We start from the raw sequence: 15,222 nt of genomic DNA, 5'->3' as shown, positions 1-15,222 counted from the left end.
ACCTGCTCCCCCCCACCCCCCCCCGCCCCCTGCCCCAGGTACAAGTATCTGGTCACTCTGACTTGCTCCAAGCCTCCCCGTAAGCCGCAATCATTTTGTCAACTTGGCCTACCCTTAACTTTGTTAAAGGCTACCCCACATGACATCTAGTCTGAACCATGACTCTGATACCAATTATTGCGCTCAAAGGATATTCACATACCTCCACAATGACATGATATTGTCCACTTTGGGCCTAGACCCTCATGACTTTGCTTTTGAATTATACCCAAAAGGTCTCATGCCAATGAAGATATCCTACATCCTTTTAACCCGCGATCTTTATCAAATTTTGTCAATGTGAGACTTTGATTGAATCTCAATATTTATGCTATGTAAAAACTATCTAATAGTTGTTACAATGTATAAAAGTTACTAGTAGCTACAATAACATATTTAGTGTAAGATTAATATTTATGATTTACCGTTTAAGATAGCAGTATTATATCAAAATTACAACATATTTAGTGTAAATTTACTATTTATGATTTACAATTTAGGATAACAGTATTATATCAAAATATTATTACCAACTTGATCAAAAATCACTTTAAAATAATTATATAGACGGTTATCTAACTAATTGCTACAACCCTAAACTTAAATCCTAAACTCACACTAAACACACTATAACTACTAGATAGCTTCTAGACATTTTAATAGTTTCTCGATAATTTTTACATGATATAAATCCTAAATTTTAAATTTTAAACTCACTCTAAACACATTATAATAATTATGAAATAACTTCTACAACAATATTGGATCCAAAGGTATTTTCAAAATAAAATCATGAAAGGGATATTTTTTTTTTGAAAAAAAAAACACCATTGTTTTTTATTTTTACCAAAATAATATTTTAATGAAATAACATAATATTATAGGGATTATAAAATAATATCATAATGAATATCACTAAGCTATTTACTAAATGCAAATGGGCGGCAGCGGAGCTGGTTCGTGCTTCACTTGCTGAATGAGATGATGAACACAACTAATTGCTACAACTCTAAACTTAAACCCTAAACTCACACTAAACACATTATAACTACTAGATAACTTCTAGATATTTTAATAGTTACTCAATAACTTTTACATGATATAAATCCTAAATCTTAAATTCTAAACTCACTCTAAACACATTATAACAACTATCAAATAATTTCTACATTAATATTGGATCCAAAGGTATTTTCAAAATAAAATCATGAAAGGGATATTTTTTTTTTTTGAAAAAAAAACACCTTTGTTTTTTATTTTTACCAAAATAATATTTTAATGAAATAACATAATATTATAGGGATTATAAAATAATATCATAATGAATATCACTAAGCTATTTACTAAATGCAAATGGGCAGCAGCGGAGCTGGTTCGTGCTTCACTTGCTGAATGACAGACTGTGAGATGATGAACAGAACTATTTGCCTCCCTTCGAAGCCGAGGAAACTAAGAGAATGAACACCGGACTGATTAGTTGAGCTGATTCTTCAAAGTAAACCAAGAGAGCATTCTGTTTCGAATTTCAATTAAACAAGGTTTTTCAACTGTCTGCATACCGTAACTTCATCTCAATAATACATATATTCGTACCACCCTCTCTACGGTAGAAAAGAAAAAGAAAAAGAAAAAAAGGTCTGGAAAGTATGGAAGCTAAAAGGCAAGCATGATAGTGCATCTACATCTAATAGCCTTATAAATAAGGACAACGAGTGGCATTAAAATTTACAATAAAAGAGCACAAAATAGCCGGCCTCGAAGCCAACAATCTACTTACTTCTACTAGCTACACTCAAAAAGGATTGCCGATCGTGGAGCAAATTCTATGAGCAGCTTTGTATGCGCTTGAGACTGGGACAAATTGCATGCCATTTATAAAAATCTTTACTATGTATCTGCAACAGAAAACACCATGAGTATTATGCAAAGAAATTTTCACTCTTACAGCTGAAAACAAGGAGCACAGTTCACCATACAGCAATTAGAATATCTGGATTGAGGTACAGACAAGATAAATCACTAAATTAGAAACCTAAATGGCAGTTCCTCTAACCTTTATAATGTTAAAAGTAGCACAAATGAGAATGTATTTAGTTGTTTTTGTATATATAGGACAAAAACATAATCTCTAATTCTAAAACATCAAGCACGGATTTAGCTCCACTGAGAACCTCTGGCATTCCCCTTAAGTTGGAGCAGAGCAACTATTTAAATACAGCTTGTTACATAAACTAAAAAAAATAGACAAAGACATTGCCCAAGATGAAGTAGCACTTTTGCAAGCCGATGAAACTAAGTTTCAGAAAGAGTTGACAGAAAGCAAAAAATGTATTACAAAGAAGCAAGAAGTTGCTATTTGAAAGAGGAATTAAGAAATCATTGCTAGAACCTAGAAATACTGAAAGCTAGAAGAAATCAGGAAGTGCTGAAAGATGACATAGAAGATGCATATCAATTATGAGAAATCCAATGTAGAGGAAGACAAGCAGCCCCATATAATCTTGAAGAAATAAGTAACAGAACTCTAAGAAACAAGTAGTATAGGGCTGGTCCAGGGCCAACACTAGATTTGTGGTTTTCCCTGCTCATGGAAAGAGGAACAGTAGGGGCATTGAAATACAGAGAAGAACATTGAATTTATACTAGTTTTCAGTGCAGATCCATGGTTGCATCAGGCACCTAGTGCTCCTCATGGTGGTTAAGGCCTCATATGTGAAGGATCCACTAGTAGAGTTCACAACAATCTTGAGAAGGGCTGAAGAAGAAAGATATAAGCAAAGCTTGGTGCAGGGACTTGATAGCCATCGCATTAGCAACGGAAGAGGACTAGTGAAGCTTGTAGAGAAGAGAGCATCAATACAATGAATCAGAAAGGAAGAAAAAAGATATAGCTAGCTAGAGAACGAGAACTTAAGCAGCATGAGGATAACACAGTGCAGAAGGAGATGAGGGGAGATCACAAATTGTCTTCCCGAATGGAAAAAGAGGCTTCACAGTGGTTAAGCAGCATGAGGACAAAGGCAAAGAAAGAAATTTCCCAACAGAGGGAAGCTGAGATCTGGATTGTAGTGCCCCTCGAACCAAAGAGGAACATGAAAACTGAGAAATAAAGTCACGGCTTGAATTAAATTGCTAAGGAAGAAGAGAATGTTTTGTGAAAGATACCCATTACATGTAATATAGGCTCATGATGAACCCTAAACCTAAACATCTTACATGGGTCTAAACCCACAGCACTAATAACCTAATATTTCTAACATTAGGTTTTTTTTATCCTCTCTATCTCTCTTCAAACCATATCTCTATTGATGTCTATCAATTCTATTGTGTATTGGGTGTGGATAACGCCCCATAATGGCATCTGCCCAAAACTTCTTATCCATATCTTCCACCATTGATACAGGAATGATGATTGATTAATTACTTGGGAAACCCAATCAATATTTTGGTGCTTATGAACATATAATTACGAAATCCAAATTTCTAGCTTATATTACCAATTCATTGCAAACATGATTAATCTAAGTTCTCTTTGTACATTGAGTCAATGAAAAACATAACCAAGATGTAGATATGATATCAAATAATGTACCAAGAAGTAAATATCATATCTAACCTTAGGACAAAAGTCAATGTTCATAATTTCCAGGGTAGGACACTGAGAAATTGCAGCTTCCAACTGTTCTTCAGCTAACATGCTACAAGCCTGTAGTTTAAAGAAAATGCTCACATAAAAGCAGAACAAGAATCCAGTGATAAATTGTAAAAAGGATAATATAATCTGCAAGTTTAGTTATCGCATATGTAAAAAGTAAATTTATGGTACGCTAATGCAATGGAAGAAAGATTGTTTGCAATATGACAACAAGTTGTCTAAAATTTTCTCACACAAATCCCATATGTTATCATATTAAATTGCCAAATCAAAGTTGGCACATTCTTTCTGGAATATTGACATTAGAAGAAGAACAAAAACTAAAGACAAAACACAACACTTAACGACAACAAACAGCTCATTCAAAAATCACTTAAATCCAAGCACCCCCTCTCCCAACCCAAACACAAATCCTCTTATTATAGTATCGTCAATCTGAATAATCACAAGCAGTCATTTACCAGGAGCTGGAGATTGTTTAGTCTTGGACACTTGAGCCTCAAGAACTCCAGGGAATTACAATAACTAAACAAACAGTGTAAGATGTGTCAGCAAAGTATAGAGAGAGACATAGCAAGAACCATTTATTTGACCAAACTGTTCAGAATAAGTATTACCTTAAGTTTAGTATACAGAGGCTGCCACATGCCAAATCTACCTCCTTCAGGTTTATAGATAAGTTAAGGTTTATTTTAGATAAATAAAAACAATTAGCACTTGAAGAAATATGGGCTTTTGTAATGTTTGGACAACCAGTGCAGTTCAAAATTTGAAGAAGACGGCCATTCTTCAGATAGACATCCTTGTCACTATCTTTCAATATGGAAGGTGAACAGAAATTGACAAACTTTTGAGATAAATTGCTCCAGACAAGTTGATGAATATTTGCACAGCCATTCAAATTCAGATGAGCTAAATTTGTACAATAAATAAGAATATCTAGTATATCCAACTGCCCAGCAGATGAATATGATAAATCTAATTCTCGTAGGTCTGGAAGTGCACTCTCCTTATAAAGGGCACCCAAGGAAGAATCTGTGAGGTACTTGCAAGCAGAGAGCCTTAATGTCTGCATGTTAAAATCCCAAAAACAGAATCATTATTTGTGCAAGCTTACAACTGGATTTATAACTAAACAAAATATCTGAATGATATTGTGAGGCTGAAAAGGTGAAAATATGCTTGCAGGCAAAGAAATGTTACATATCAAATTTTATTTCCATTTAATTTCCTAGTCATAATTTAATTTTAAATTTTATTGACTAATCAAGCAAAACAAAACCAATAATTTGAGTTTGGGGGACCCTATGAGGTTTAGTGAGAGATGATTTAGTCCTTCAAGTAGGTCCGGTGATTAAAGTTCAAATCAAACTCGATTTGAATTTGTTTTACTTATTTTTAGGGGTTGAATCAACTTGATGTTAGCAAAACTGGTTCAATCATGTCCGGTTCAATTTAGTGGAGTTTTTGAGTTGCTTAGAATTATTTGAATTCCTTTCTATTTCCTCTCTCCCAAAGTAACCCATTTCTCCCAATTCTTCCGCACCTCTCCTCCTCCTTCATGTTGACGCTTGGCCCAATCTCCCGCTCAAGTGCGGGCGATGTCTATTGGAACCATCAGTGAACACCACTCCTCCCCTCTTCTCAAAAATGCTTTCTCTATCCCTAAATCTCTCTCCTCTCCTGGTCTCACTTATACAAAATGTTTTGTTTTGCATTTAGTAAATTTGTTATTCTACTTGAAAATAATAAAATGTATATTTTGTTCAGTATTAGCTTAGCATGTCTCATCTCGTAGTATCATAACTGTGAATTGTCACTAGGTTGGGTACTCTCGACTACGTGGAAGAATATGTTGGGCCATGACGAGGAAGTAGCTTAGATATTCAAAGCCACATGATACATGTTATAGTAAATTCTAGATGGTGCACACTCTCTACTATCATAATTGTGAATTTTTCCAAACAAATTGTAACTAGTTGAGGGTACTTTCTGGTCTGTGAAAGAATACCCTGGGCAGTGACAAGAAATTAGCTTTGATATTCAAAGTTTTTTTCATCTGAACACATTTATACCATATTCCACTGATTTGATATAAATTGCATGATACATTTTAGAGTAAATTTCAAATAGTGCACACTTCGACAACTATGATACAAGTGACCAATTTGAACTTTTATCAGGTATATTCATGGAAATCAATTTGAATGACTGCAAACAGCTCAGAACCAAATCACAAATATGAATCAAAATAAAGATACAAAATTAAGAGAAAACATTAAAAAAAACTTACTTCTAACTTAAAGCAATTGTCAAAAACAGGTTGTAAGTTTGTCACAAAGGTATAGGACAGATCCAGTAAAGCCAGATGTTGAAGCATATGCAAGGAAGATAGCCCATTAGGTCCAACAGATAGGCATGATGATAGGACCAAGGATCTGATCTGTGGGCATGATCCAGCTGTTCTATACAATGATTCATCACTTAACTTACTGCAAAACAGACTAAACGTAAGTTTTGTTAAAAGAAAACAGTTATTCCAAGGGAAGAAACTGACAGTAGATAACCTGCAGAAGGAAGCATCCAAGGACTCCAAACAAGGGCAATTAATATAAGCCTCAGACAGCACGCCACATCCTTTAAGCTCTAACCGTAGCATTTTTGGTGCTTCAATCCGTAGAACACATAATCGTGGACAGATACCCAAATCAAGTGATTCAAGACCAACCTAAGAAACAGTCAAGATTGATATCAAGGCATATAAAAGGTGTTGTGAGGTAGTCATTTAGTAACATGGCTGAATGCCCAAAACATGTTAGGAATCCGTTTTACCAAATCAATTAAAAAAAGAGGAAAGAAGTTCCCAGCAATCATCCAAAGTAGCAGCAAAGCATCAAATTCGAAACATTGTGAGCAAAAAAAATGCAATAATAGCTAGGTGAAACACGATCAAGTAAATCTGTGAGGAATAGGCAATAGCATCAGTTTCCAAATTCTAACAGGTGATGTATTAAGAAAATAGTCATCTATGTGAGATTCGGCCAAACAATTGCACCTAGTGAGCTTAAAATTTCATCAACAAAACGGATAATCAGTGTTAGTTTACAACAGTTTGAGAAAAATATCACCTCTGCAAAATTTTAACAGCTGCATTACCAAAAATTACTCAGAATGAGTTACAAGATTTAATTAACAACACCAAATAGATTATCAGAATAACTAATCTAGCATTTAACAGCTGAGAGCACTTTGCAGCTGCTCAAAGATCTGCTCCAATGTTAAATTCTAATAAAGCTTGCAACAGAGAATTGACTCTATTGATGTTTAAAATTTATAAATTCAAGCATTTTAGGTTCCGTTTTCTTATAAAAGAAACATCTGAAGACCTCTAAAATAATATTAAACTTACCTTGATAAAAAAAAGACTCTTATTTGACATTTAGTTCACAATACATACAGGATAGAAAATGTATGATCTTAATATATATAAAATTATAAATTTAAAAAAGCTACCAACAACAACCAAGCCTTATTCCATTAGGTGGGAAAAACTAAAATCTAAATTTAAAAAAGTTACCGCAAAATATAGAAAAAAACTTGTAATATTTTGCTAACAATGATCATTAGAATATACAGAGAAATTTCCCTCTTGGTAATAAAAGTGATTACATGAAACAAATAGCAGAATGAACAACAGTCACATACCGGACAGAACGAAGCTTTTTCAAGGTGATCACAACCGTCAAGATTTAGTTTTTGAAGATTTGGACATGACAGTTCAAGGGTAGTGATGGCACGACACCCATCCAAGGATAGGGAGACAAGAGTATAACTTTTAATGTCAATTATACTTAGGCTCTGGACAAAATGAAACCATCAATGAATAAATATAAACAAGCCAGTTATTTTTGAACATGATTTACAACATAACATTAAACCAAAAATAGAACACTAGTTATAATTCTGATGGATGAATACAGATAAACGAAATACTTAATTACTAAAGTTGAAAGGTGAATAATAAGGATTTTGGAAATGAGCATCATGAACTGAATCAAGCCTTTCAAAATTTCCAAAACAAAATGCTCAAGTTAACAGCTAGATTGCCATATATCAGTAGTAACATCATGAATTATGCCAGATAAGTATATATATCTTATAAATAAGAAGCTAAGTATTGTAATTTGTAAGTGATATAGGTTCACGTATCCAAAGTCTAGTCCCTCATAATGGCAACTAACAGATTTTGAATACGTGGTTAGGCAATCAACTTTAACAAAGGTGCATGCATCTATAAGGCAAGAATGCAAATGAACACAAGATCCTTATTGGTGTGCTTTCAAGTATAATATCCCATGTGGAAGTAGACTATAAATTCTAACAAAACTTGCATTTCATGTTGCATTTTGTTGCCTATGATATGTGTAGCTAATCCTTTTGAATTGCTTTTATCAAATTCTCAACAACTACTTCAACTCCATTTTAACAAATACAATTAATGTTAAGCAATTGCTTAATAATGATGGCATATGCACATGTACATGCATTCACATAACATATATGCAAATATGCCATAAGCTGGATGATCGCACATGTTCTTTAATATATAATGTAGTGTTCTCACTACATTAAATACCTACACAGAATATTTATGTTATCTTCTTTTCATTATTTTTTCATTGCCCTGATCGTTTGAATTTTCAAGCTACTTCATGTCTATTATGTTGGTACCTATAATTGAAACAATATATTGCACCTAGAATAGCATCTATATCAGTAGCACAATATCTAAACCACATTTAATACTTAGAAAGCATATATCTTCATGGGAATTCAATATTGTTATTTACTACACTGACATAACTAAACAGCAAAGAATCACTGAAATTCAATATCGTCATGAGAACACTGATATAAGTAAACAGCAGACCTGGCAATTGTCGAGAATTAATGACCTAAGCTTGGGGCAACCTCCCTCATTATTGAAAACTTCAAGAGAATCTGTTAAAGAATCACAATTGCTGAGGTCCAGTTCTAGCAAGCTTTGGCATTGCAGTGACAGATAAGCCAAACTTTCCTGTTTTTGCAATACCAGTTTCTGCATAAAAAAGAATCAGGGGGTCATACTTTCAAAATCATATTCACTTCAATAAAATTTTATAATAGAATAGAAAATAAATTCTAGTTTCAGAAAAGAGAAAGTGAACCTGAAGAACATTCGAAATAATACTTATGTCTTGGAGTGCTGAACACCTAGAAATCTTGATCTGCTTGAGCACAGGACTCCGCAAATCTAAATACACAAATCTAATACATGTGCCAAATTTAGTTACAGAAAAGGAAAAACACAATCAAAGAGGAGGGAGAAGAAATTGTTACTTGCGCAGATGTACGAGACTTATACTCTGCAAATTTGGCATATCAAGTGTCATGGCAGTAAGCATGCTGCAGTTATCAAGCTTCAGTGACTGCAATATCTCAAGGTGAGAAAATTAACAAAATGAAACACACTAAATGCAAAAAGGGTTGTATGCCTCTAACCTCTAACATCTGGCTGTAAGATATTGCAGTTATAGAAGCAGATATTATTCCCTCACAGCTTTCAAGCCTTAAATCCATTAACTTTGGGAGTTTTACTGACTTGAAAATCCAAACACAAGCTCTGGTAAACACAACTTAGAAGTATTGTTACAAAATATCAGGGCCTTAAAAAACTAACCTCTAATGAAATATTTGGACAGTTTGAAGCATCAAGAATGCATAGGTTTGGACAGGTGGAAGCTATCTCACGTATGGTTTCATCAGTGACACAAGAGCAAGATGACATGTCTAAAGATGCTAATAAAGGACAGGACATAGCAGCTGTTCGAATTGCAGTGTCTGATAATTTGTGGCAGGAAGATAAATCCAGCAAATGTAGCTGTGGGCAAGTAAGCAAGGCATGGGCCATGCTGCTGCGCTTCAGTGACAAAGTTTGCAGCTGAGGACATCTGCAAAGTAATGTTATGCAAAATAATTATTTTATATATTGCAATATGGTTATGGAAAAGAAAATATTACTGATCAATTGGCAGTATAATCACCTAACAATAACTCGAAGAACTCTACATTTTATCATCTGCAATTCGTGTAAATTTTCATGGTATACAGTAATCTCTTGAATACCATTGCCAATAGATGCATCGGAAATTTTCAAACTGGTTAATGCAGGACAATCCGTCAATGTATGAAAAAATCCATCACTGAAATGCCCCTTGTCCAAAATTAAAATTTCAAGTCTCCTGTGAATTATGGCAAACTAACATGTAAGGGACAACTCTGAGTAAAATCATTAAAATTTGAGTTAAAGTAAAAAAGAATGGTAAAACAGACCTCAGAGAATTCATTGCAATATTAACAAGCGCATCAGCATTTGGTGTCCCAATCATATTCACTTCAGTAGCATTAGGGTAACGATCACAAATAGCAATAACTGCAATGGTTCTTTAGCAGTTGATGAGAAAAGCAAAATTCAATACAAGGTAAATAGTTGGAAAAATCATTTGGTTTATGAGGAACTATTTACAGTCAACAAACAGTAATTTCTCACTAAGATAACATCTGGATTTGAAAACCAAAGGAGAGAAGCCTCTCGCAGGCCTATCACTTTCGTGCACACACAATATTAAATATCCCATCCAATGACATATTAGATGGCTAAGCATGGAAACAGGAAATAGCCTCAGATTGAGAGTTTTCTACTGGAAACTTCTTCATAAAAGAGGAAAAAGAACTTCTAGGTGGCTTCTTTTGGTTTTCTATGTTACCTATATGCCCTCAATATGCAATGTGGACTCTGACTCTTCCAATCACCTTTCCTTCAATGGATCCTTCACTGATGAAGTTTGGAATGTTCTAGAAAAAACTGTTTAAAACTGTAACTTTGAAAGAGACAAGGGAAGAGGACAGAGAAACCCTAGATTAGGCTTCTAAATTTCTTAAGATTAAAATTGCTTAATGCACCACGATTTAAATTAAAATTAATTTACCACATCTTTACTATGTAAGTAGCAAAGTGAAATGCAAACTTTTTTGATTTCATGTGTTTCTTCAGGTTGATATTTAGAACTAAAATTTAGCAGATAGAAATTCAAGGTTGTCCGCTTGTAAGATGCAATTGAAAATTCATAAAATAGATTAACAATATTCTACCTGCATGGAATAATATTTTATATCCTAACATTTATGAATTGACATAATGCCATATTTAATAGCACCATTTCATCAATGGAGCAGACTTGTCATGATTCACAAACATATAAATCCATATCTACTATTGACCAAAGAATTACAGAATCTTGTCTGTTTCAGTTGATTTAGAATTGTGCTACAATGAACAAAACAATATATTGTAGTTTGCTTATGAAAATGGGGCAGTCATCTTCGACCATGCCCCTCAATTTTGACTGTAAGACTGGTTTTACTTGGATGAAAAAATATGAAGGAGAAAGGGAGCAAGAGGGAAAGGGTCACAATATTGTATATGGAGCATGAATCACTTATATGTACTTCCCTTACTCTCTTTCCACCAAAGTACCTTACCCTCTTTCCACCAAAGTAAACTCAGTCTAAGTCTCAATGCTATAACATGGTTGAATAGAGGAAGAACAAAAGGGGAAGACAATGACAACACTATAGGAAGAGGAATAGAATGACATCTTCAATGTATCAAGACTTCTCCCCAAAGACCTTCATCCTTGAATTTGAGACTCAATACAACAAGACTTGTTTTTTAGAAACAAGGGTGTCAATTCTAAGTCTGCCCACAATAAAATTTCTTCATGTTCAACATTGTCACTTGACTTACTAGCTTCCCTCTCCATCAACCTATCCACCATTGTGTGGCATAAGATTCACCTTTTATTTTCTTTACAATGATTTCATTTTACATTAATAGGTTGAGGTTTAAATTAATAAGTCAAATTTGATTACTTAATAGCTTTCTTTTTTAATGAATATCATACAAAATACAATTCGTATCAAATCATATTGAATAAAAATCCTTTCAAACAATTCATCAAGCAAAGTGGACCTTTTCAATTCAGAAGGAAAGTTAAGAAAATGGAAAGGGGGGCTCTAGTACTTCTGCTTTCAAACCATTTTAAGTTGGATTTAATGATCAAAATTCTATTAAGTTGTTATCGATCTCACCAATATTTAGCCTTGGATGAAATTTACTGCCTAATTAGAGTTGCATTGGAAAACAACTAGACTTGACAATAGTGCGTCATCAGGGCAACAAGAAGAAGAGAAGAAATCATACAGTTCTGCAGGGAGATCCTTGTATTTTCAAATTTTAAGCACCTCCAAAAATTTTCATTTGCGCTGGCTATTAACCACTGCCTGCATGTAGACCCAGCTCTGCATAAATCTTTTTGTCCTAGAAAAGAGAATACCTGCAAAATATACCCTACTCATAATGAACGGGAGTTCAAGGCTTCAAGTAAATGGAAATATAACAAAAAGTCCAAGACACACCAGATGCAACAGATCATCTGAAAGATCCATCCTGAACTCTATATCTTCAGCATTTCTAGCGCCTATGTTATCCCCATAAGGGGCCCCACCATCGGGTTTGTTGGTCCCATCATCTGATTGAACGATTGAGGTCTGACCTTTCATTTCAGCAGGTTGATATGATGAACTTAGTGTCATGAAATCGATAATTTCTGCTGGTACAATTGGATTAGCAGAAGAGGTAGGCACTTCACTGATTAAAGACAACGAAAATCAGAGGTGCAAGAGTGAAAAGAAAATCATGTTTGAAGTATTGGGAATTAAACATAAGTATATAACTAAAAGACAAGGCAATAAACATTATGACATCAAATTTCCAAACATAATGACACTAAAAAATAGACTTTACAGTGGTAGACAACCTCAATCACATAGACATGACAAATACAAGTGGGCATACAAATAAACACCAGAAGATGATCAGTTTAAACTCCATCAATCCACTTCCATGGGAAAAAAAAATTGCTAAACCCTAGTGCAAATTCATTGTAACTGTATAATCATGGTAGCAAATATAAGGAGCGCCACTGTTTCTACATCAAGACTTAAACATGAGACGGTTGAGATGGATGACAGATAGCAAGCTATCAATGTGCATTTTCACAAGGACATGCTACACACATTTCCATCTAGTGGCCTCAGATTTATGCTCAGTCAATACAAATTAAGATAAAAAAAATAACCATTGCAAGGAGTAAAGAAGTTTGAAGAGCGCAAATAAATTCTAATAGCCCCAAACTAGTCCAGTTCATACTTCAAACAGAAAATTTAACAGGCAAAAGATCTTGAGGAACTGTGTAAAAACATGAGAAAATGGCATTTTGATCAGCATGAAGGTTATATAAAATAACCAGAAAGAGAAGGAATCTTTGGAAAATATGTTTTTGGAAAGAGAAAAAGCGCTAAAAGGATTACTGTTGGTTGGAAACGACTTTAGGCCGCTTGTGCTGGGTATCCTTCTCCCTGCCAAAGATTGTTCCCATCTTCATATCCAAATAGTCAGCATCAAACAAAGGACTTATGTGAGGCAGAGGCTCAGTCTCCATCAAGCCCTCTCTAGAGTCTCCCACGTCTCCCCAGTCCTTCGTCCCTTCTCCAGTATCCAGTTGCCTACCGCGTCCTGACCTCTTGACGTCCAGGGAGCTCCCAGCACCCTGTTCTGACCATATCGATGTATCCATCGCAGGCCAATCACTTGTAAACCCTACATTCCATCCCTGGTTGACCAGTGAGAGGCTAAGCTCCAATTCATCATCTTCCTCGTCGCGTTCGACCATTTCCTGCAACCCAACCTCCCCGTCACCATCTTCAACTTCATCTTCTTCAACCACAGCCTTCATGCGCTCATCCGCCATGTTGCAACCCTTCACCCACTCACAGCAAAAGAAAAAAGCTAAGATCCTATCCCAACATCTGAGATCGCCATAGCTGAGCAATCGCTGATTTCCCCCTATCTTAACAGTAAAAACCCTAACGCAAATTCCAAAAAACACCAACGCCGAGCCTGAAATGACAACATTTTCATCAACTCAACACATATCCGTCAAAATGAAGGAGAACGAGTGGGGCAAAATGGAAAAACACGATTTCTACCAGAACGGCACGCGATCTTTACCGTTGGAAAAACAAGAAGGGGTCCGAGAGCAAAAAAAAAAAAAAAATCACCAAAAATGTAGATCCCTCGCGACTATCTCAGATCGGTAATCCGGAAGACGATGATTGGATTGTGGGGATAGATCTGAGTCTGGAAATCGCTCCTCTTTCTTCTCCCCTTCCGACAGTGGACGCGCCGCTCCTCCTCTCGCTCGCTTCCTGAAACCTCGCAGAGGATCGGATTGTAATGATAAATCTGAATCTGGAAATCGCCCCTCTTTCTTCTCCTCTTCCGACAATCGACGCGCCTCTCGTCCTCTCGCTCGCTTTTTGAAACCTCGTAGTCGTCGATTCCGAGAAGAGAAGGGAGAAGAGAGAGAGGGAGAGACAGGAAGATGTCTGGATTTGTTGTGTGAAGAAATGGAATCGACCGGGGGGTCATCTCGCAGACATGGAGGAACACGCGCGGCCTTTTATGGGTCCCACTCCGGGTCCCATCGCGGGTTATAACTCTACGCGTGGGGCTTAACGAGTAGTGGAAAACGAGCGGTTGCTGTTGAGCGTATTCATCGAGCCTAACCATCTGCCAAATAGAGATCCCGCGTCTCAGCACCGACACCGAGAAGGGAGAAATCGAATAATTCGCCTTGCGATGCCGATCCCACTGGTAATTTACTCGTGGTGGAAAAGAGTAGGGCGAGGAAACGGAGTTTGCTGTTCGGTCTTGGATTGTCGAACCTATTTGAGCGGAGTGTGGCTGGTGTCCCTCGTCCCCGGCACGAGAGCCCGTGAGCCCCGTGCAGAGTAGGCACACAAGGTAGGTCATGGGGCAGGTGCGGAGCAACGAGGTGAGATTATTGAGTCATTCCAAATTTCCAATTGTGAAAATGAGTTAAAATTGATTAAATTAAAATATTTATTTTATAAATACTAATAATAAAATATGTACTTATTAATAAATATATTTTAAAAGTCACCACTTCCACCGCTTTCTAATATACCGCTTTCTAATAGGATACTACAAGCCGTCACATCTTCCTTCTTGTCAAATCTAATCAAATCAACTTTGCCATTCTTATAACCAACTTAACTTAAAAACATAATAAAATTTTAATTGACTACTAAATATGTTAAAGCATTCCTATTAAATGTCAAATACTTTTTTTAAATATTTAAATTTCTATATTTACATCGTCACCAAATATTTCATTCTTTGAATATTTTAAATTTCATAATTAAATATTTCATAAATTAAATATTTCAAATTTCTTCCATAATATCTCTTTTTAATAGGAGATATTTAAGATTAGAATGTTTAAAAAATATTTCCTTTAAATATTTTTTACTGTGGAAGTTGTTAGTTGACAAAATTATTAAGT

The 15,222-nt window shown here is 35.3% G+C and overlaps 1 protein-coding gene across 5 annotated transcripts; it reads right to left on the bottom strand.

Annotated features, from left to right (window-relative positions):
• Positions 1-1,528: 1,528 nt before the first annotated feature.
• LOC122051008 (F-box/LRR-repeat protein 15-like) lies at positions 1,529-14,295 on the bottom strand. 5 transcript variants are annotated; one of them, XM_042611907.1, is made up of 18 exons: positions 13,844-14,293; positions 13,166-13,754; positions 12,212-12,443; positions 11,997-12,129; positions 10,067-10,166; positions 9,778-9,975; positions 9,414-9,684; positions 9,236-9,334; positions 9,074-9,162; positions 8,902-9,001; positions 8,625-8,792; positions 7,400-7,552; positions 6,262-6,422; positions 5,988-6,186; positions 4,312-4,763; positions 4,156-4,219; positions 3,656-3,745; positions 1,529-1,934 (listed from the first exon to the last, which is right to left on the bottom strand). In XM_042611907.1, exons 2-18 carry the CDS (start codon positions 13,603-13,605, stop codon positions 1,863-1,865), a joined length of 3,021 nt encoding a protein of 1,006 aa, XP_042467841.1. In that variant the 5' UTR covers positions 13,606-13,754; positions 13,844-14,293; the 3' UTR covers positions 1,529-1,862. The 5 variants fall into 5 exon arrangements, with proteins under 5 accessions (XP_042467841.1, XP_042467840.1, XP_042467839.1 ...); XM_042611906.1 differs by having other exon boundaries at positions 13,866-14,293; XM_042611905.1 differs by having other exon boundaries at positions 13,916-14,293.
• Between the last annotated feature and the right edge of the window lie 927 nt (positions 14,296-15,222).

This window comes from Zingiber officinale, chromosome 3A, assembly GCF_018446385.1.
Source record: "Zingiber officinale cultivar Zhangliang chromosome 3A, Zo_v1.1, whole genome shotgun sequence".
Taxonomy (NCBI): Eukaryota; Viridiplantae; Streptophyta; class Magnoliopsida; order Zingiberales; family Zingiberaceae; genus Zingiber; species Zingiber officinale.
The sequence above is the reverse complement of the archived record's forward strand: the minus strand, read 5'-3'. Positions and strand labels throughout refer to the sequence as shown.

Bases quoted from the DNA above. Each gene is read 5' to 3' on its own strand.
- LOC122051008 (XM_042611904.1), bottom strand. From the start codon at position 13,605: ATGGCGGATGAGCGCATGAAGGCTGTGGTTGAAGAAGATGAAGTTGAA. The intron at 10,167-11,996 runs GTATGATTTCTT...GAACCATTGCAG, and splicing joins AAGGATCTCCCTGCAGAACT to TTATTGCTATTTGTGATCGT. The intron at 3,746-4,155 runs GTAAATGACTGC...TTTAAACTACAG, and splicing joins TAAACAATCTCCAGCTCCTG to GCTTGTAGCATGTTAGCTGA.